The following is a 22,462-nucleotide window of genomic DNA, read 5'->3' as shown; positions in this document are numbered from 1 at the left end:
CTTGTGCTTGAAGATGTGATATTGCAGTATTTTGGTGGAAAAAAGAGAACAAAATTTGTCTAAGTAATGTTCCAAATGATATGGATGTTCATCTTTCTATTTATTTTTATGTTTTAAAAATAATTTTGAAATTTTTTAAATTTTTTTTATTTTTTTCTTTATTTAAATCAATATTGTTTTGATATTTTTAGATTATTTTAATATACTTATTTTTTTAAAAAAATTATTTTAATAAATTTTTAAATAAAAAACACTTAAAAAAAAACAACCCATTATTTCAAAACAAGCCCTTAAGAATCTATCCCATTTGAAGTGGATTTTGAAGCTATTAGAGCAACCTAAAGGTCTCGCCTCATGGCCTATAATCCCTTTAATTCTTGCATAAGCTCGTCCAAGTTTCACATTATCTTCTTTTACCTTTTGTACTACAAGTTAACTTTGTAAAATTAACCTTTTGTGTGTTCTTAACATTTTATTTTATTTTATTTCCTTATTCTGCATTATCTTGTAATACAAGGACTGCATTGAGAAAATGTCAAAAGTACAGGGACCACATGTAGCAGTAAACCAAAGTAAAATCATCAAATAAATCCCACACTTTCACTTTCAGAGTTCAGTGTTCCCACTCGACAGAAAACAAGAAGACAGCTTACATCTTACTTCCCTTTTCCTTCATAAAGCTCTCCCCTCTCTATCAAAAAAAAAATCCCTAAAACTTAACCACAAAGCAAAGAAAATGAACAGTGAAGACATGAAAAGAAGCATCACCGGAGGTGTGAAGGTCGAGAACGACTCTTATTACCGGAAATCATCACCGGCTGCAGCAGCCCCTCCCGGAAAAAAAATCATCATCAAGAATGCTGACATGAAAGATGACATGCAAAAAGAAGCTGTTGATATAGCCATCGCAGTTAGCTCTCTTTCTCTCACTTAATTTCTTTTTTTCTTAAACTGGGTTTCTACTTGATAATTTTGTTTTTGTTTTTGATTTTGCTTTCTGGGTAATTTTTTTTTAATTGTTATTTTTAGGCATTTGAGAGGAACAATGTAGAGAAGGATGTAGCAGAGCATATAAAGAAGGAGTTTGATAAGAAGCATGGACCCACTTGGCATTGCATTGTTGGTCGCAATTTTGGTAACCCATTTTCACTTCTTTATTTTAATTTTCGTGGCTGCTTTTCTTGTTAGAATTGATTTAGTACATTTGTATTTTTGGGGTTTGGAGTGTTTTTGTTAAAGATCTATGCTTTTGGTATATATTTAGGTTCAATAATTACTGGGTGGGCAATGTTATTATGTTGTTAAAATAATATGGAAGACAGATCTAGGCTTAGATTAAACTATATTAACTTGTTTCTTTCTGTTATAGAGGCGGCATGGTTGATTGTGATAATGTAATTGCGGTGCAAAGGGGATGTGATAAGCTATGGTTCAATTGTGTGTTGATAGCTTATTAAGAGATGTGGGCTGTAATTGGATTTGAGCCATTGATTTGGTTAGGAATTAAGGAATTAAGGAATTGTACTAATTTAGGTTTTGCTTGTGACGATGATATTAGGGATAACTAGGGATGAGTAAAAACTTGATTGTGTTTTCAGTTTGAGGTGTTGTTGGGGCTTCGACTGTGTGAAGTGATAGGCGGGTTTGGATTCGATTATTTGGATAAAACTTAAATAATTAGTTTGCTAAATGGCTAGGCTGTTGTCTGCCTTAGAATTTGGCTGTTCTTGTTTGATCTTTCTGGGTGATCTTATCCCAATGGGGATCTAATGGTTGGAGAGTGGATTTTGCTGACAACAACTGACTTTAGAAGTGATAATATATGTTCCCAGTGCTTTCATGCGACATATTTTCCCCTTCTGCAGTTGAGCTCTAACTATGGCCATTTAATGTCTATGAATTCATTGTCCTTAAGTTGTACATTTGTGCAAAATTGATAATGGCAAGACCATGATCATTTGTTATTGGCTAGGCATGGCCTGCACCTTCAATAAAATGGCTCAAATAATCTATAGATACTATCGAATTTTGAAACAACCTCTGAAGATGTTGCATGATTAAAAAGCAACTCTTGAGAGGTGTTATTTGAGTAAATCAATACAAAGCAAACTATTCAGAAGCCCATTTAAGCTTCTTTTTATGAAATTCTTGAATGCATATAATGTGATTTCATTTCATTTGCATGAAGGTTAATATATTGGTGTATCTGAAAAGAGCCTATATTATTGTAACGTGTTTTTTTCCTGTTTAATTTTCTGCATGTAAAACTTCATAGTCCTTAGCTTCCCTAAAGATTTTAATCAGGCATAGCACATAATTTAGAACAGATTGTAAATATACATTGTTATTTGCACAAAGTCAGAGGGACATCTCTTTTGCTTGAGAGGACTCTGGCTTTGCCTGTTAAAAGTTTAGCCAAATTAAAGTGTTTGTATAGCTCATCTGGCTGTCAAAAATATAATTTGTCAAATATATTATGGTCGATAGTTTGACAAGGATATTTAATCTTCAACGCGATGGATCTCAATGTTCAGTTCATGCTGACATGGGGTTAGAGTGAAACTAGTATATCCATGTTCAAGAGGTGCACATGGTGGGAAAAAAATTCAAACGAAACTCTTGAGATTTTTGTTTGAATTGATGCCTTTTTTCAGTGTGCCGAAAAAGATTATGATTATTTAAAGTCATATATTTTGTGGATTAGTAGAAATAGGATATTGAATCAAATCTCTGCTTACATTCAAAGTATCTCACAGTTTCAATTTATTCAAAAGAAAAAAAATTGAAGAAAAGATAGGTATATATCTTGCAGTTACTGGTAGAGGTATTTGACTTGCTTTGGTTTAAAAACTGCCTCCAGTTGGGCTGCATTTTGGATCATTTGGTGCTGTCTAACAAATATATAGATAAATATGAGAAAGAACAATGTCGGATTGTGGAAAAATATATTGTTTAAGTTGGATTTTACTAGAAAAATCTACTGGTTAGTTGCCTGGATTGGATATAGCTTTCCATATACTAGTTTGTTGCCTAGTTTTAACATCAGGTTACAGTATGTTCTGATCAGCCTGAATCCGTTCTGATTTTCTTGTTGTCCAACGTGAGTTTAAGCCTAGCCCAGCTTCTTATTCTTTCCAAATATAACTTCTAGAATGATTTCTCTTTTGGAGCTAATAATTTCAATTGTAAAATACTTATTTTTATAAACAAACATGGTTAGGAAAAAAAAAAAGATGATGCATAAGTGGGAATTAAATAAGTAAAAGGGATTGTTAATTGTGGGCCAAGGTGGGAAGAGCATCGCGCTATCTGTCCTCTCTTTCAAGTAAATGTGCACGAATGCATCTGTTGGTTTCAATTTCACCCAGGTCACAACCGAGAATGGCACTTTGCTTATTCATGAACATATTCTGAGTTTCCAGAAATCGTAAATGAGAATAAGATTTCTATACTAGTTCAAACACTGCCACTTGCATATCTCTTTTACAGAGGAAAATTAGCAGTTAGATGCTCAAACATGAGAGTGATCCCTGTGCTTCGAGAATATGTATCCCATGTTTGTTGAGATTGGTGCATCTTAATTTGACTGTGCACACTGTGTTGGCTAACTGTTCTCGCTTCATTGTAGTTTATCTTACTGAATTGATAAAGAAGAAAATGCCTTGCTTTCCATCCTCTCTGATACATTTTGATCCTTTGAGGGAAATTGGATTGCGTGTAACTTGTTTCATGAAAAAGTTCAGTAACGTTTGTTCTGTTTTCATTTTGTTCCTGAAATACAGGTTCATATGTGACTCATGAGACGAACCACTTTGTTTATTTCTATTTGGACCAGAAAGCTGTTTTGCTATTCAAATCTGGTTGATCCTGATGGTCATGGCGATCACAACTATGCCGATAATGCATTTATGATCATGATGCTATAGCTAGTGCTTGTATGTATTAATTGAAACTTCCTGGCATGCAAAGACTCTAGCCAGAATTTCCTGTGCCTAACATGTATATTTGATCACACTTAAAATGGTTTTGAACCTGTGGATATGAATCTCCGTCCCTCAGTCAACTGAGTTGCTGCTTTTATCTTTGGATAGTACTTTTGTCATAGATTCATCGTGTGGATGCTGGCTCCATTGAATTATCATGAGTAGCTTCTCTCTTCAGGGAAGTTGAAGCTGTTGATTCAAAGACTTGGATATAAACTAAAATATCATTTATCCCTGATATCGTGTTCAAAACTGAGAAGTAATAAGAAAATGGTCAAGTCACGTGTAGAGAAGGAAGAATAAGTGAAATATGCAGAAGCTCAGCTGTCACCGCGAAAGCTCTGCCTGAAGATGAATTTCTCTTTGTTTGTATTTTTGAAGAGTTTGACTGGGTAGATTTTTAACTAATCTCTGTTCACCTGTACATGGATTAAAGGTAGAAGATCCCCAGAAAGAGGTGTGATGAGCGCCATACAGTTTTGTCTGGAATGCATCTCGGAACCGATAAAAGAGAAAATCGGATTATCGACAGGGTGGTGCAAGAACACAGGTGTCGCTTTCCAGGGAGGGTGGTGGAATGGAGCACCATATAAAATACTCTCCCACCTTCCCATGTATGGTGTGTCCTTCATAGCTAAGCAAGGGTTTCAGCTTTCATGACTGCATGGGCACATGGGAAACTATAAAAGATTCCAAGTTCCTAATTCCTAACACCTTTTCTTATTCTTTTAAATTCCAATATCAATATCAATACCTTCGTGCCCACCTTGCTAGTCTGAGGACAGAATCCAGAGACTTTATGCCTGCCACCCACCACCTTCTTCTCTAAAACTTGCCATGTGTGTGTGCGCGTGTACTTTATATGTGTGTGTGTTATATATATATATATATATATATATATATATATATAGACTTTTTAGACATGTTTTTTACATTAAAAAAAATTAAATATAAGCAGAAAAGTTTATGCAATCATCTAATTCAATAAATTAATAATTATTTGTGTAAATAAGTGAAAAAATAAAGTTATTTTTAAAAATAAAGTTTATTTATATAAAACATAAAAAAAATTATAGATAAACCAAAATAATATCTTCAAAAATTAAATATATATAAAATAATTTTTTTAAAACAAAAGGCTTTATGCAAAAAAGGCTAACACAAAAAAAATTGGAGGGGGGATATTAATTGAAACATAAGTTAAAAAATTTATTTTAAAAAAGGTATCAATTAAAATAAGATTCAAAATTAGAATTAAAAAACAAGAAAAAGACAGTGATAGTCTAGGTGATGCAAGCGCATTTAAAAAAACAAACGACATGGGTTATAGGCTCAATTGGATTTAATAAGTTGGTTTTATTTTAATTAGACGATATAGAAAAATAAACAATGATAATAAAAGAATAAGATTTTTATTAAAAAAAAATCACTATAACTTAGACAAAAAACCTTGGAAGCGCAAATTTGAATTAAAAAAATGGGACAAAAAAAACAATTCAAATTAACATGATAAACATATAACTTGGGTAACAAGAGACAAACCAACCTAAGTTAACCAACTCGTGGTCCATGTCATGGGACCAAGATAACTTAACATAAAATAAATAAATAAAATCATAGAGCTAATATTTTTTTAAAAAAATGATGAACGATAAAGTCAGAAATGAAATTGAGCAAAACAAAAGGGATGTTGACCTATATTAACATTTTTAAACCCGTGAACCAGGTCACTAGATCGAAAGTACCATAAAAACAAATATATGAAGCCTAATCCCAAACAATTAAAACTTTGAAGGATGAAACCGGAAAATAAAAAATTCAATTACAGATAAGGATCTAAAATAAAAAAAAAATATAATTAAAAGAATAAGAATGAAAGTCAAAATATAAAACAAATTGGAGGGAAACCAAAAAAATTTGATAGAAAGATTGCATTGAAAACAAAAATAACTTTAATAAAAAATATAAAAAAACCAAAACAATGTGGACCGAATTAAAAATTCTATACCTTAAATTGTGATTGAAAGATGGAACTGAAAATCAATTCAATTTTAATAAAAGGACCAAGAAAAAAAATCGAATTAAAAAATATATAATATATGACATTGAAATTAGAAGATTAGATTGAAAATAAACAAAACTATTATAAAAATGTCAGGAATAAAAAATAAAATTTAAAAGAACAATGACTAAAAGTGAAATACCAAAAGCAAAGAAAAACGACGTATAATGTTTCAGGAAGAAGTGAGAGGGGAAAAAAAAAAAAAACAATTACCTATGACAAAACCTTTCATCAATCCTTGTCACACGATGCACTAGGAGGAGAGAAAACACGATGGTTATTCTAATGACATGGTGGAAAAGCAGGTTTGGCTATTAGAAGGAGTGCAAGCACCTCCCGCGTACTAGCACGTGAAAAACAAGTGCCAACAGTTTTTTAATATAAAAATTATTCACTAAAAGTAAAAAAAATTAAAATACCCTTTATGAATCTTTATTTCTTTAGGGAAAAAAATTGATGTAAAATGATGGAAATACACCTGGACATGTCTTACATTTTTTATTCCAATGGAAAAAATATATTTTTACTATATGCTAAAAAATAAAAAGATATAAATACCTTTGGCCAATAATTTTTTTTTTTTAACCTAGAGGTAAATTAGTTATTTACTGTTTTACAAAAAGTTGAAAAATACATATAATTTTTTAAAAACAAAGGATCAAATTATCCCTAAAATCAAGGCATCCTATTTTTTCTTCAAATGACAAAATTTTGTTCAAAAGTGTAATGTGATTTCCCTAGGCAATTTAGAAATTTTATATATATATATAGATTTGAAACTGGACTGCTGGTGGGTTTAAGAAGGTTAATTCAGTCTTAAGATTTTTTTAAAAACAATTAAAATAATATTATTTTAATTAAAAAAATCAATGTGTTGATAGTGAAGTCGATTAGGTTTTTTTATTTTTTATTCAATAACTGATTCAATTTTCTGAATTTCCTAGTTAATCAAGTCTTGTGTCAACCCACTCATCACACCAGCCAGGTTTCAAAACAATGTTTAATTTTATGTTAGTTTAATAATTAAACCTTTATATTTTCGGTGGTTTTTACAAGTAAACAAAACAAAACAGAAAAAAAGCCAGGCAAAAATGCAGTCATACAAGCATTTGTTCACATAGAAATAAAACAACAGGGTTTTTTGCAAGAAATATTCTTCATTGTTCTAGATGGTACTTTTGATGTGCCAATGGGTACCATAGAATTGTCCACAAGTACAAATTCTTCTTCTTTTTTTTCTCTCTCTTTTTTTTTTTTTTTTTTTTCTTTTTGAAGTACAAATTCTTCTTGATTCACCACTACTAGCTTCAGCACCATCAAGATTGTTCCCTTAGCAGTGCACAGCGTCCTCTCAGTGCTTATTCCCTCTACAACTACACTAACATGCGCTTCTAAAGTGAAACCACCATTTTGCATTAATTATTCTACACCTATTTTCAAATAAAATATTTTTATAGCATCAACACTCTTATAATTAACTATATTAATTTAATTAAATATAACTCTTAATTATCTATTTTTTACGTGGAATATTCCCGGGTTAAGCCTGGTTTGTAAACTGTGCCCATAGGTACGTGGGGGCTAAAAAGTTGATTAAACACCCTCGTCAGCTTCATAGTTCACCCAAACGAAAAAGGATAGAGATGTCATTACAAAAAAGTAACAAGGGCAAAACTAGAAGAAGAAAAAACAGCACCGTCGAGGCCTCCCTTCCCCCCCTCTCAGTAAGCAAAACCACCCGCTCGGTTTCTTGTGGTTTTGCGGTGACGATAAGCAGGGGTTGTAGAAGCGCTTTTAGTGGAAGAAGAAGAAGAAGAAGCAGCAGCAGATGCAGCTGGTTTCATTGCAGAGAATGAACAGTTCTCTTTCCTTATTGTCTCTTCCTCGTCCATAAATATCTGCCTGCACCTGCACTCCACGCTACAAAAAGCCCTGTCCCCTCTACACACAACAAATCAAGAACATAGTTAGCCAACATCCAAATCAAAACTTTTTAGCACACAAACAACGAAAAAGAGATGATAAAGATCTGGTTTTTGCACAGAAACAAGAAAAGATGAAGTCTTGAAGGTTAACAGAAACATATCACAGAGATCCAGCACAGCACTTTACTTACTTGTACATGTATATATCTTTTCCAGGCAAGAGTTTCTGCCCGCAGAGAAAGCATTGCTCAAGAAAAGCAGGGACTGGAAAAGAACAGCTTCTGTAAGAAGGTAAGGAAGCAGTTGCAGAAGAAGAACTAGGAGGGGAAGAAGGTTTGTTGCTGATCATCATCATCATCATGGTAGCTTTGTTGATAACTTGTGGGGTTTTGCTGCTAACACTGCCACTCTTTTGTGCCTCAAGAACTATACTTAAACCCACCATGTCTCATCATAAAATGAATCTTTGAGCAAAGATTGTGCCTTTGCCACTGTATGGTTATGGCTATTTAGGGGTGAAGGAAGGAACAAGGAAGTGTTAAAAAAGTAGGGAAATAAATAAACAAGTAGCAGAGAGGGGAGAAGAGGATGGTACAAAAGGGAAGGATAGGTGGGTCCAATCACAGCAGTATTAAGGACGATTTGACTTGTAGTGCTTCTTAATTGCCACGTACCCCTTTAGTTTTCACTTTCTTTTACTACTCCTCCTTTTTGGTTTCTTGTTTCGGCTTTTTTCGGTTTGAACCGGTTCTAATTGAAGAAAAACAGGAGGGAAAAAACCAATCTTACCCTCTTAAAAGCTTAGGTTCACTTATGATCTGGAATTCATCCGTTCAAACCCCTAACTTATTAACTTTCTTTGTAAAAAAATATTTGTTATTAAAATTATAACATTTTAATTATTCTCTTGGCCTCCATTTGTTTGCAGGAAAGTGGTTTTTTTTTTAAAAGTGAATTCCAGAAAAGTATTTTCCGATATTTTGATAGTGTTATGAAAAATAAACTGAAAACACTTTTCCAGTGTTTGGTTGTATTTAGAAAATAAACTGAAAAATAATTTATTAATAAATTAATTTTTTTTTCAAGTTTATCTAATATATATAAAATATTTAATCACTTACAATAAAAAAAATGAAATCTAAAAAGTATTTATAATGATGAATTTTTTTTATTATATCCTATATTCATACATAGCTTATTAAAATAATGAGGAACAAATCTTACAAATTAAAAAGTTGAATGAGAATGAAATTAAAAAATATATATATAATTTCATAAATTATCTCAAATAAAATAAATAATAATCAAAATAATAGAGATCAAATCTAAAATTTTTTTAAAAAAAATGAAAGATGAAGAAATTAAAATAATAATAATCAACATTTCATAAATTATTTCAAATAAAATAAGTAACAATCAAAAGAATGAGGACCAAATTTGATAGATAAAATTTTTTAATAAAAATATGATAAGGAAAAAGCAAATAGCAATTATAAAAATAAGGACCAAAGTTAATATAAAAATAAAATTTTAAGAGATGAAATTGAAAAATAAATATTCAAAATAAAATATATATACCAATCAAAAGTTTGAGGATTAAATTTAATATAATCAGCAAATAATGACATTTCTAAATTTTTCACAACTTCCGGAAAGTGTTTTTCCCCCAAATTTTTCAGGAAAACACTTTCCTGAAAACCAAGCCAAATTTTCCTTTTACTAGAAAATGTTTTTCATTGACTAACTTTCCTACTGGCAAACAAACACAAGAAAGTTTGGAAAATGATTTTCCAGAAACCACTTTCCGGAAAACAAACACAGCTAAAGGGAAAACACTTTCCTGAAAACCAAGTCAAATTTTTTTTTGACTGAAATTGACTGGAAAATGTTTTTCGTTGACTAAAAAGTGTTTTCCGTTGACCAACTTTTCTTGACAAATAAACACAAAAGTTTGGAAAATGTTTCCCGGAAAACTACTTTCCAGGCAAACAAACATGGCCTAAGAAAATAAAGGTTTACTTGAATAGATACAGGTAAAACCTTAAATTAAGTTTTGTAATTATAGTTTTATCATTAAAACAACAAATAGGGTGTTATATTTCAATTTAGCAGTACATATAATTAGTGTGAATTGCTAAGGTGAAATTATTATTTTATTTTTTAGTGTAAAAAACAGCAATCGGTTGTTAAGGTGCTTCAGTTTTTTTTATTATTATTAATTTATTGGTTATTAAAACATTATTTGGGAGTACCTAGGTTTTGTATGTTTTTTCACAGTAAAAATATGTTTTTACCTTAAAAATTAACCAAATTTAGAGTTGTTAGTCAATGATTTTTTTTACTTTTCATAAACTTTTAAACAGTAAAAATAATTTTTTACCCTAATGATCAAAAAAATATTAGGTTGTTGGGCAAAGATTTTTTTGGTTTTTCCATTCTTCATTTATAGTTAAAATACTTATTTGACCTTGAAAAAAACAAAAAACAAGGTTTGTATTTGAGGGTATTTTTATACTTTGACACGAGTTTTTGGGTAATCATCAAGGTCATATCGGAGTTTTAGTATATTCATGATGAATTTAAATTTTTTTTAATCAAAAAAATTATTGGTGTGTGCTTCGTACACGCCAACAAGTGGGTGGCGTCCTCATTGTTTAGGAGGCATATTCAATGTCACTAAATGACCACAATTGGCCTTCCACCATCTCTTTTGAATGCATATCATGTTCTCTTCCACATGTTGTGGTGCATGTATAAGGTAGTTGGATTATCACTAGTGGTTTCTTTTTTTCTTTTTCTTCTTCTCTTATCTCTCATACAATGTAAAGTGCACGGTTGTCCTCTTTCTTTTTGGTTTTTTAATTTCAACCCTCGTTCTTTTGATTTTTTATTTTGTTCTTATTTTTTTTTATAGAAGTTTTTTTTTCAAGTTAGTCCTCAATTAAAATTTGTTATATGTTTTTTTTTCATTTTAATCCTTAATCTTTTGGTTTTAAATTTTTTTTCTTAACCCTTTTATTAAAGTTTTTTTAGCTTTCAATTTCATCCCTCAATCAAAACTTTTGTTGTTTTATTTTTTTCAACTTAGCACTCATTCTTTTGATTTTTTTTTCTTTTGTTAAAACTATTTTTCAATTCAATTTAACACTTAAATTGAAATTTTTTGTTTGCCCTTTAATTAATTATTTTTTTCACCGTCATTTCTTTTTAGATCCTTCTGTCTAATAATCTATGATTTTATAGTAATTTATGGTAACTAAAAAATTTAGGGTCATGATTTATTGAGTAACCTATTCATAGAATTTACAACATTGATTAATTCAATGTTAATTTGTAAGAAATAAAATTTACATAATTTGTATTTTTAAAATAAATTCATAATACTTAGGCATAATCTATTATAATTCTTGTTCATTTTTTTTTCAGAATCTAAATAAGATCTATTTTAATTTTTTTTTTACATTTAAGATTTCAATAAGGTAGAAGAAACATATTAAATACATTTATTTTAGTCTATACAATAAATAAATAAATAATGGAATAAAAATAACAAAAAGTGGAGTGTAAATTACATCATTCTAATATAAATCTATGGACTAAAATTATCCAAGAGCTGAAGGTTATGATTTCAAATAAAAAAAATAGTTTAATGAATTTTATTTTATTTTATTTTTGTTAAAAATAATATAAAAATAGTGTTATTAGAACTGAAAAGGTGTTTAAATCGGTTAAAGTAATACTTTATTGGTTTAGTGGTTTAACCAACTGTTCACTAATTGATTCTCGTGGGTCAATATAAGATTAAACTTATCAAATAATTAAAAGTTTAAATCTTATTATTTTTATTTTTATTTTATTATATTCGTTCAAAATTAAATATAAAAATAGCGATGAATTTTATTGAAATAAGTTAATGATTTTGTTAAATACGGATGCTGCAGCAAAGGTAATGTCTCTAAGGCTATGTTTGTTTCTCAGAAAATGGTTTTCGGGAAACCACTTTCCAAACTTTCCTGTGTTTGTTTGCCATTAAGAAAGTTGGTAAACGATAAAACACTTTCCAGTCAAAGAAAAATTTAGCTTGATTTTCAAGAAAGTGTTTTTTTGAAAAATTTGAACAAAAAACACTTTCCGGAAGTTGTAAAAAATTTAGAAATATCATATTATTTGCTTGATTATATCAAATTTGGTCCTCAAACTTTTAATTGCTATAAATATTTTGTTTTGAATATTTATTTTTCAATTTCATCTCTTAAAATTTAATTTTTATATTAACTTGGTCCTCATTTTTATAATTGTTATTTGCTTTTTCCTTATCATTTTTTGTTGAAATTTTTTATCTATTAAATTTGGTCCTTATTCTTTTAATTGTTACTTATTTTATTTGAAATAATTTATGAAATGTTAATTATTATTATTTTAATTTCTTCATTTTTTATTTTTATTTTATTTTTTAGATTTGATATCTATTATTTTGATTATTATATATTTTATTTGAGATAATTTATGAAATTATATTTTTTTTTCAATTTCATTCTCATTCAACCTTTTAATTTGTAAGATTTGTTTCTCATTATTTTAATAAACTTGAAAAATAAAATATTAATAAGTTATTTTCGAGCTCATTTTCCATGACATAACCAAACACTGGAAAGTGTTTTCCAACTTATTTTTCATTATACTACCAAACATCGAAAATAATTCACTTTCCAAAAAAAAAACTATTTTCCAGTAAACAAACAGGGCCAAGTATCTGTATAGTAATCTTTTCGTGTAATGGTGGATCTCCTACAATCAAGGAAATTATTTCACTAAAATATATTATTTTTAACTTTTAAAAAAAATATATAAAAAATTTAAATTGATCTAAATTAACCCCAAATTAACATTATCGGACTTCTAAGCCAGGATATTTAAATTATTGCTTGTTTCATGCAAATTGATTGATCTCTACAAAATTTAACTTAAAATTTTATGAAGATCTAATAAAAAAAAAAGGGTTAAGAAATAAAGAATAGATCATTAAAAACACAACGAAATTTTATTTTTAATATATCCGGTACCGTTAGAAAGATCTCAACGAGACGATTCTCAACGAAACAAAATCATAATTGATTAGGGTTCTTATTCGGGGGTTAATTCAGAGTTAATTACAATTTTATTTGATAGTTTTTCAAAATAATGTTAAAATCATATTGTTTAGATTTTTCTAATAATACCATATTTGTAAAAAATAGAGCTCTAATGTGTCCCTTATAAAGTATTATTTATCTCTCTCTCTTACCGAATCAACTTATATCTCTTTTCTTGATTATTGGATTTTGAATTTTATTGTTTAACAATTAGATTTTCATAAAGTTTTGGATAGTATTTTAGTGAGATAAATTAATTTGCATGGATACACCATCAGTATTTTTAATAATAATAATAAATAAGAACCTATATTTAAAAATAAAATTGAATTTAAATTGGGTTATTTCTTAAATACTTTTACAACAAATACAATTCCCTCAAAACTTTTACTTAGTTTTGTTATTATTTTAAAAAAAAATCCCAATCTTTGCTGGAAGGTGTTCCTCATGAGCAGTTGTTGGGTCACGTGCGCATCGTGAAAATGATAGAATATGGGGCCTAAAGGAACTGATGCCCAATTGAAATTGACTTGACATGACACCACTTCTATGACACAATTCATCGTTTTGCCAGGCTTTAGTTGCAATATTAGACTATTTGAAAGTCCCGTAATAATCATGGTTAAAATAATTTTTTATTTAAAATTTATTAAAATAATATTTTTTTTATTTTTAAAATTATTTTTTTACCAGTACATTAAAAAAAAAATTTAATTTTAAATAAAAAAAAAGTTTTTAAATTTTTTAAAATGTGATTTCAACTATGTTTTTAAATACCGAGAAAATACTGGTAGTACTGTGTTTTTAAAAAAATTTAATTTATTTTTTTATATATATATTGGTTATTTTAATTTATTGATATTACAAATAAATTTTTAAAAATAAAAAAAATTATATTATTTTGATAAATTTTTAAATAAAAGTATTTTGAAAAGCAACTTCTACTGCTATTACAAACATATCATTCGATTTAAACATGGTTTAAACTATACTTGGATATTATTTGGTATTAAGATTTAATTGTGCTTTTTAAAAATTTTAAATTTGTTTTATCTGAAATATATTGAATTAATAATTTTTTAGTATTTGTTTTTATTATTTTCATATATTAATCTAAAAAAACTGAAAAATTATTATAATAAATTTTCAAATGAAAATCAATTTAAAAAACAATCTCTACTTTTACTTTACTTCCAAATAGACACTTATTAAACTTGAATTATGATGAATCTGGATTAATTCAAGTTGATTATGAAAAACTAATTTTAATAAAAATTAAAATAATATATATTTTTTAAAAGTCGATAAGGTAATATCCAGATTAGGATTGGATCAACCTAATTAAAAGTTAACTAGGTTTTATTCAGAACTTAAAATGATTTTAAAAATAAGATTTAATTAAAAGATCTCAATTAAATTAAACTGGAATGAATGATTTCGAAGAGTAAGGGACAAGAAAGTCTTTGCATGATGGCAACAAGGCGAGGAGTTGTGTCCGAGACGTTGGGACTAAAAAGGGAATTTGAGATGGGAGATTTGGGAACTGGGAGATTTGGGAACAGTGATGGGGATGTTTGTTAAGGAAACAAAAGGGTTTCAAAGGACTAAAAAGTGTGTTTGGTATTGCAGTAGGGATTGTGGTTGTAGTTTAAAAAAAGTTGTTTTATAAAAAGTACTTTTAGTTGATGTTGGTTTTGAAAAAATAGTTATTAAAACTGTGGTTGAAATTGAGGTTGAACAAAAAGTAGTTTAATATGTTTGGTTAATAATGCTTTTGAAATTGAGGTTATAAAATAATTTTAAAAAAATATATATTAATATTTATGGTTTTTAATTTAAATATTATAGATTTAACTATTGCTATTACATCGTGAAATAAATCATGTTTTATATATATAAAAAATTATTGTTCCATTAAACTTTCTATAATTCTATTACATATAAAATCCATCCGACAAGAACTATAGTTTTCATGATTTTTTAGCGTGCAATAAAATTAGATAAAATATTATCAGAAATAAAATTGAGATTACAGTACGAATAAATTTAATTCACCTTAAACTAATTTAAAAAAAATTATTATTATTTTTTAAAAATATTAACTGATTTTTCAAAAAAAAAAATAAAATTTTTTTAAAAAACACTGTTCACTTCAGTGAACAGTGCACTCGCACTGTTCACTGAAGTGAACAGTGCAGAGAGATGCTGCATGGTGCAGCAGAAGAAGCAGGTAGAACCTGCTTTTATTTTTTAGCGTTTCAACCGTGAATTTTGGTGGGACCCATGAATAGTATTTTACGTTTTTTTTTTGTTATCAAACGTTGTTGCATCTGCGTTTTAAACAAAACACAGACGCAACAACGTAGACAAACACATTACGGTTTCGAGAGAGTGCAATTTTCAATAATAATAAAACAAACACTTTATAGTTATTATCATGTTTTTTTTATATTTTAAAATTATTTATTTATTTATTTTAAATTAATATTTTTAATATTTTTAGATCATTTTAATATAGTAATTTTAAAAAATAATTTTAAAAATAAAAAATATTATTTTAATATATTTTTAAAAATATTTTAAAAATAATTACAACCACAAATTCTTAGAACTTGGTTCTTTACGCAGCAAAGACCCCTCCCTCCATAGTCAAGCTAATTTCCCCTTGATTCTGATTTTTAAAATAAAAGAGGAAGATATGTTTGATTTGTATTAGTTTTATTTTTTTAAAAAATAATAAATATTCTATAGACTTAATAAAGAAAAAAAAAATCAAGAGTAAAATAAACAAAAGAATTATTAATTTGTTTTGCTGATTCTCTTATTTATTTACCTTTGGGATTATTTATTTATTTATTTCAAACTTTAAATTTACATTAAAAGACAATCTAATACTTTTAATGATGGATAAAATTATATATTTATTTATTAATAATTTGTTGCTGAAACACAATTAAGCATGGTAGTAGATGTGTATTTCTTACGGGCATGATTTTTAATTTTACTTTTCATAAAAGTTTTGATTTTAGTGATTGAGCATATTTCTTACTTTTACATGAAATTTGTTTATTTCCTAGGTTTTTTTCCCTTGGCCTTTAATTTTTTTTTTAAAAGAACTAAGATAATAAATAAAAGAACTATAGGATGAATAAATAAAGAATTATCTAGAAAAATAAAGAACTTTAGGAAATAAATAAATTTATTTTATTTTTTTAATTCATTTCTGAAGTACTTAATTGTTTATTTATATATATAAGGATCCAATAATCCAAATTGAATTCATCACGGTGTGTGATGACTTATATATATATATATATAATATTAAACATCTAAATAAACCTATAATTAATAACATGAGAGAATTGCTTCCTCGAAGTTCCTTACAGATAAAGAATGGTTCCATCTTTCTAATGAAAACTGGTTGAAATCAATACTGACACAAAACTAATTAAGCCAAATTGGTAAACAAAATTAAAAAAAATAAATTAAAAAAGTAATGCTTTAATCGAATAGTTTTTATTCTCCTTGATCTTCATTAAAATATTTTTTAATACAATTTGTTTTATGATATAATAATTATATTAATAAAAAGATCCAATGTATAATTGGATAGTGTAAATCAAGTTTCTTTTGGGAAAAAAAAAACATATCGAGCCTTGAAGTTTGAATTTAATAAAATTTTATTTGTTTTTATATTTTAAAAAAATTAATTTTTTTAATTTTTTCTTTAATTTAAATTAATCACTTTAAAAAATAACCACAACCACAATCCTAAATATTTAGCCTCTTATGCTGAAATTAAACACATCATGTTTTTTAATAAAAAAATTTTGTGCTGTGTTGTTAGTAAAATCATTAAAATTAAAATTATTTTCAAGAACATGATTTTAATTAAATAGTTTCTTTAAGAAACTATACGAATTATTTCTTTGAAAAACATGGAAATGTCATAAAAGATATATATATATATATATATATATATATATATAAAGCAATAATAAAAACATCACATAGTTTTTTTTTTTAATAAATAGAACTACGAAGTAATTTAAGTAAGATTCATACCATTTGAGAAATATATATAATTTATTTTTTATTCTAAATCAAATAAGCATCCTTTATCTCAAATATCATAATTTCCTTATTTTTTTAAAGCTAATATATTTTTAAACTTTTTTTTACAATAATATATAGACGACAAAAGGCAATATATAATTTAATAATTAACCTCTCTGTACAGTGTATATAGCCTACGGCCATTGAATGCGGATGCTAGAGAATATCTTCGGAACGCCTACCTGTACACTGAGGCTCAAGGGACTTGAAATAGCAGCCAAACAAGACCTTCAAGGATGAAACACCCCTACTCATCCTCACTTAATCCAGCAGATTAGAGCTTTGGAGTCGGACTCCACATCTTTGAATCATGTTCTTCTTGAGGGAAAATCTTGCCCTCACCTTCTAGCTAAGAAGGGAAGTTCTCTTTATACTCCTCTAATTGCTAGGTACGAACCTCTTGTGGGCCTGCTGCTACATTTTCCTTTCTTTCTCTTTTTTTTTTTAATAGTTATGGATTGATCATCTTTGACTTCAGCCGTTGGCTAGTCAGGTCAATTTAGAATCTGGGTAACTCGAAATCTAGACCGGTTCAAGTTAAAAATAATAATAAAAAAAAAACAATTGATGATTTCAAAAATCTAACCTGACTATCAATTTGTTGGCTCTTTTTATTTTTTGAAAAAAAATAATTTTGTCATAGCGAAATTATTTTGATTTTTTTAAAAATAATAATATAGAGTTGAACTTCCTGACTCGTGACTCGAGTTTTGTCCCGGGTTGGGTTTTAAAATTAAAAAATTATAAAAACTTGTAGAGACACAAGAATGACTCAACAGATACTATTTACTTTGTATTCAGTAATATGTATATAGAGAGATTTACATACAACTAATTGAGTAACATAAGGAGAGTAAAATAGAGATTATAAGAGATTTGGAATTCAAAATAACTAAAAATATTGACGATTAGAGTTTTTATAGATTGTAGTTAATGTAGATTTCTTTTTAATATCTTTGGAATCCTTTATTGATCTTTTGGTGGTTGTTATGTCAGCTAATACTCTAACACCCCCTTCAAATTGTAAGGAAGGAAACATACACACAAGTTGTTTGTCATAAATGTAAATTGAGTGGTAGTATGACCTTTTGTAAAAATTTCTGCAATCTGATTTTGTGTTGAAATGTGCTTAACTTGGATATCACGATTAACCACTTTCTCTTGAATGAAATGGTAATCAATCTCTAAGTGCTTTATACATGCATGAAAAACAGGTTTAGAAGCTAATGCAATGGCATCGAGATTGTCATATCACAAAGTTGGGGTAGTAGGTAACATGATATTTAAATCATGAAGCACCATCTAAAGCCAATACAATTCAGCACTTGTATGAGTTATGATTATGTATTCAACCTCGGTGCTGAATCGAGAGATAACCCCTTGCTTTTTTCTACTCTAGGAAATTAGACTATTTCCAAGAAACACCCTATAACAAGTAGTGTTATGCTTTTCATCTAGGTTGTCTGCCAGAATTGCAATATGTATTTAGTTTGATTTCCCTTTAAACATGGTGGAAAACCAAAATCTACAATGCCTTTTAGATATTTTAAGACACGTTTCACAACCATCTAATGTATATCACACAGAGAGTGTATAAATTGACATAACTATTTTACAGAATATGCAATATCTAGTCTTGTGAGCGTGCAACACTGAAAAACACCCATAACTCTTTGATATTCAGTTGGATCATCTAAAATATCACTAACATTAGATGATAAATTTGAAACAGAAGATGATGGATAGTTGAAAGGCTTCACACCAAGTATATATAAGTGTTCCAGTAGATCAATAATGTATTTCGACCAGCGTAGGTGTGATATAACCATATTATTCGATAGTTTCACCCATATTTAACTGTGTTTTGCCCATTATATATATATATATATATATATATATATATATATAATACCTTGATATTCTTTATTTTATGTTTTAAAGGCACTTTTGAATGAAAGATACAAAAATGAGTAAATTGGAGGTAATTGGTATACTTGACGTTCAGTCGATGTTTTGTGCAGAATGTGAGTTTTAGAGGTCGAAATGAAGTGATTCCAGTGGCACTAAAAATCTAAAATCCATACCTTTCTGGAAATTTAATGCAAGAAAAATAAAAAGAGAAAGATCATGAAAATCACATCCTTCAAAGTCAAATCTCGTATTCTGCCAATGTTGACCTTTGACCATTCAAAATTCAATATCTGGAGTTGCAGAAGTCCAATTGATGCAAAATTAATGTCATATGAGGGAGATTAATTTTCAAAGATGACAGCTGAATTCTGCCTGCAAATAGGTTTCGTGAAGGAACATGTCCAAATTATGTTTCGAAGCATTTTAATCGGTGTCCAAGTTTTTATTTCATCAATTTAGCTCCTCTAAGTTAAAGCTTGAAGATTTAATGTAAAGCTATTTCTCTTTTTTAGGAAAATAGTTATTGAAGTACTTAAATGTAAATTGTCAACTTAAGGGAGGACTATTTTGTAAAATAGAGACTAGGGTTTCTTAGCATATAAAAAGAAAGAGAGAAGGGAAAGAGGGAAAAAAAGAGGGTGGCAGCCAGAAGTGAAGAAACACAAAATCTCCTCTCTACAAACCCGAAATAATGCTTTCTTCTATCTTTAGGAGTAGGTGTTCCATAGATATGCAAGGTTAAGCTCATTTTCTTGGTTGCAAGGACGCAACAAACCTTTGGATTTTAAGAATTGTGAGATTTATTCTTCCTTTTATTTTTAGTTTATATTATGAATGAGTATGATTTTTTTTTCTATGCATATTTTCTATGATTGTTGTTGATAATTGCTAGAGCGGACTCTAAGTTATTATTGTAAACAATCTATTGCTAAGTTTGATAACAAAACCGGAGTAGTGATATATGAACTTGCGAAGCAACTAAGCTTGATAATTGTGGCGGAACTACATTATTAAACTTAGGGAGAACACTCGAATAAAGGAACACAAGTTGCGGACATCTTGGTTGTCAAGAGATCAATCAATTTATCTAGTTTTTAGGGTTATCATTGAACTAAATCATTAATGCATACATTGTGATTGTTTGTTGGTTAAGATTAGTTATACAACGGATCCGTTAAGTAACCAACGTTAAGAAAAGATAAAAATTCAGAATATAAATTGAAGTTTCGTTTCAAGGATCGATTCTAATTTCTGTTGGTGGATGTGTGCTTGTGATCAAGGTTTGTTTTCTTGATGAATTTCGGTTTCAATTGATTTTGTTTGCTAGATTAATTTCTTTCATAGTTTAGATAATCACAAATTAAAACCCCTCATTGCATAACGTATAACATAAAAATCTAAACTAAACCTTTTTCGTGGGATTGACCCCTTACTTGCCTTATACTATCTTGTATGTTATGTTTTAAGCTAGGATAATTAATTTGTGCGACCGCGACATTGCAACAAGGTGTAAATAATCTTGGTATCATAGTGCTTCAACACTAAGAAAATAACTTAACTTACCAAAATATTTAACTAGAAACTCTGTTTTTAGTTTTTCAATAAAGTGATGAACTTCCTAACTATTAGAACCTATTACAATTATATTATCAACATATACCGACACAAAAATATGTTAAGTGTTAGTAATGTATGTAAATAATGAATAACTCATCTTGGGTTCTAAAAATCCAAAATCAATGAACTGGTGTGAGAGATGTTTAAACCAGACATGAAGAGCTTGTTTAACACCATAGAGGGACTTATGCATATGACAAACATGATTTGAAAATTTTTCATCAACATAGCCCTTCAACTACTTCATGTATACCTCTTGACCTAGAATACCATGACAAAGAGCATTAACAATATCCAACTACCTAATATTCCACTTGAAAACGATAGCAGAGCATAAAACATTGTTACCAACCTCGCTACTAAAGAGAAGTGTCATGGTAATCAATACCAAGGAGTTGATCAAACCCTTTAGCTATAATGCTTTCTTTGTGGCAGTTGATACTTCCATTAGGATTCCTTATAAACCCATTTATTTCTAACAACACGTTTGTTCAATGGTTTTGGACAAAGAGACCATGTCCTATTAGCCATCAATACATCAAATTCATAACTCATTGCTGCTTGCCATTTTGGTTTAGTTATTGTCTTTGTAAAACATGTAATTTTAGATTCAATGACAATGCTAGACAAAACACACAAAGGGTGACAAGTAGCAAAGAATGTTCTAAAACCAAGGAACTCTTTAGGCTTGAGTTTACCTGTTTTAGATCTGGTAACAATTTCTTTAGGTGGAATAAAATATGGTTCATGTTGAGTTTTAGAAAGATTGGTTGTAATGAGAGGATTATATGGCATGGAGCAATGTGTAGGTAACATGAAGTTTAGTCTCCTAAGAGGATTTAAAGACTGTGTATTAGTTGTTGGCAAGGTTGGACTATCAGGTAGGGCATTTGTGTGATGTATTAAGTCTTATAGTGTAACACTTGGAATCAAAATGAAATGGTGAATATTTGAAAGTAAATGAATTGTAAGAGGAATAGAAATCATACATGATAATTGTTGCTCTTATGTGTGGTAGAGGATTGATTTCTGTCCAAGTGAGGGAAAGTTTCTTTATCAAATATCACATGTTTAGAGATAAAAAAAAATATATTGTTTTATAATATAAGAAACAATACCCCTTTTGTTGATTTGAATATCCTATGAAAATAGATTATTTACTTCTAAAAGCTAACTTATGATCTTTATATGGTATGAAATAAGGGTAATAGATGAACTAAAAGTTTAAAGTTCAGAATACATAGGTATTGTTTTATAGAGGATGGAGTATAGTGGTAGATTCGTAAGAACCTTGGTTTTTGAATATCCTATGAAAATACATTATTTACTTTTGAAAGCTAACTTATGATCTTTATATGGTATGAAATAACGGTAATAGACGCAACTAAAAGTTTGAAGTTCAAAATACATAGGTATCATTTTATAGAGGATGGAGTATAGTGGTAGATTCGTAAGAACCTTGGTTTGATCAATCAAGTACATTGATGTCAAGAAAGCATTTACGCAATAACAATTTGAAAGATCAACTTTTGCTAAAAGAGTTAATCTCATTTCTTGGATATGTCTATATTTGCATTAAGTTATACTATTTTACAGAGATGTATAAGGGCATGTTAAGCGATAAAAAATACCATATTTAGCTAAAAGGTTTTAAAAATATTTAGATAAATATTCTCCACCATTATCATATTGTAATTGCTGAATTGAACAAAAAAT

The 22,462-nt window shown here is 28.5% G+C and overlaps 2 protein-coding genes across 2 annotated transcripts; one reads left to right on the top strand and one right to left on the bottom strand.

The window, feature by feature from the left end:
* Nucleotides 1-603: 603 nt before the first annotated feature.
* Nucleotides 604-4,082, top strand: LOC118032849 (uncharacterized). Its single transcript, XM_035037625.2, has 3 exons — nt 604-910; nt 1,030-1,135; nt 3,783-4,082. The coding sequence occupies exons 1-3, from the start codon at nt 737-739 to the stop codon at nt 3,863-3,865; spliced, it is 363 nt and encodes a 120-aa protein (XP_034893516.1). The 5' UTR covers nt 604-736; the 3' UTR covers nt 3,866-4,082.
* A 3,552-nt stretch (nt 4,083-7,634) lies between these two features.
* Nucleotides 7,635-8,533, bottom strand: LOC118032843 (FCS-Like Zinc finger 15). The gene is made up of 2 exons (XM_035037619.2): nt 8,162-8,533; nt 7,635-7,986 (listed from the first exon to the last, which is right to left on the bottom strand). Exons 1-2 carry the CDS (start codon nt 8,413-8,415, stop codon nt 7,767-7,769), a joined length of 474 nt encoding a protein of 157 aa, XP_034893510.1. The 5' UTR covers nt 8,416-8,533; the 3' UTR covers nt 7,635-7,766.
* Between the last annotated feature and the right edge of the window lie 13,929 nt (nt 8,534-22,462).

The sequence above is a fragment of the Populus alba genome, chromosome 8, assembly GCF_005239225.2.
Source record: "Populus alba chromosome 8, ASM523922v2, whole genome shotgun sequence".
In the NCBI taxonomy this organism is placed as follows: domain Eukaryota; kingdom Viridiplantae; phylum Streptophyta; class Magnoliopsida; order Malpighiales; family Salicaceae; genus Populus; species Populus alba.
Note: the sequence above shows the minus strand (reverse complement) of the source record. Positions and strands in the feature narration are given on the sequence as shown.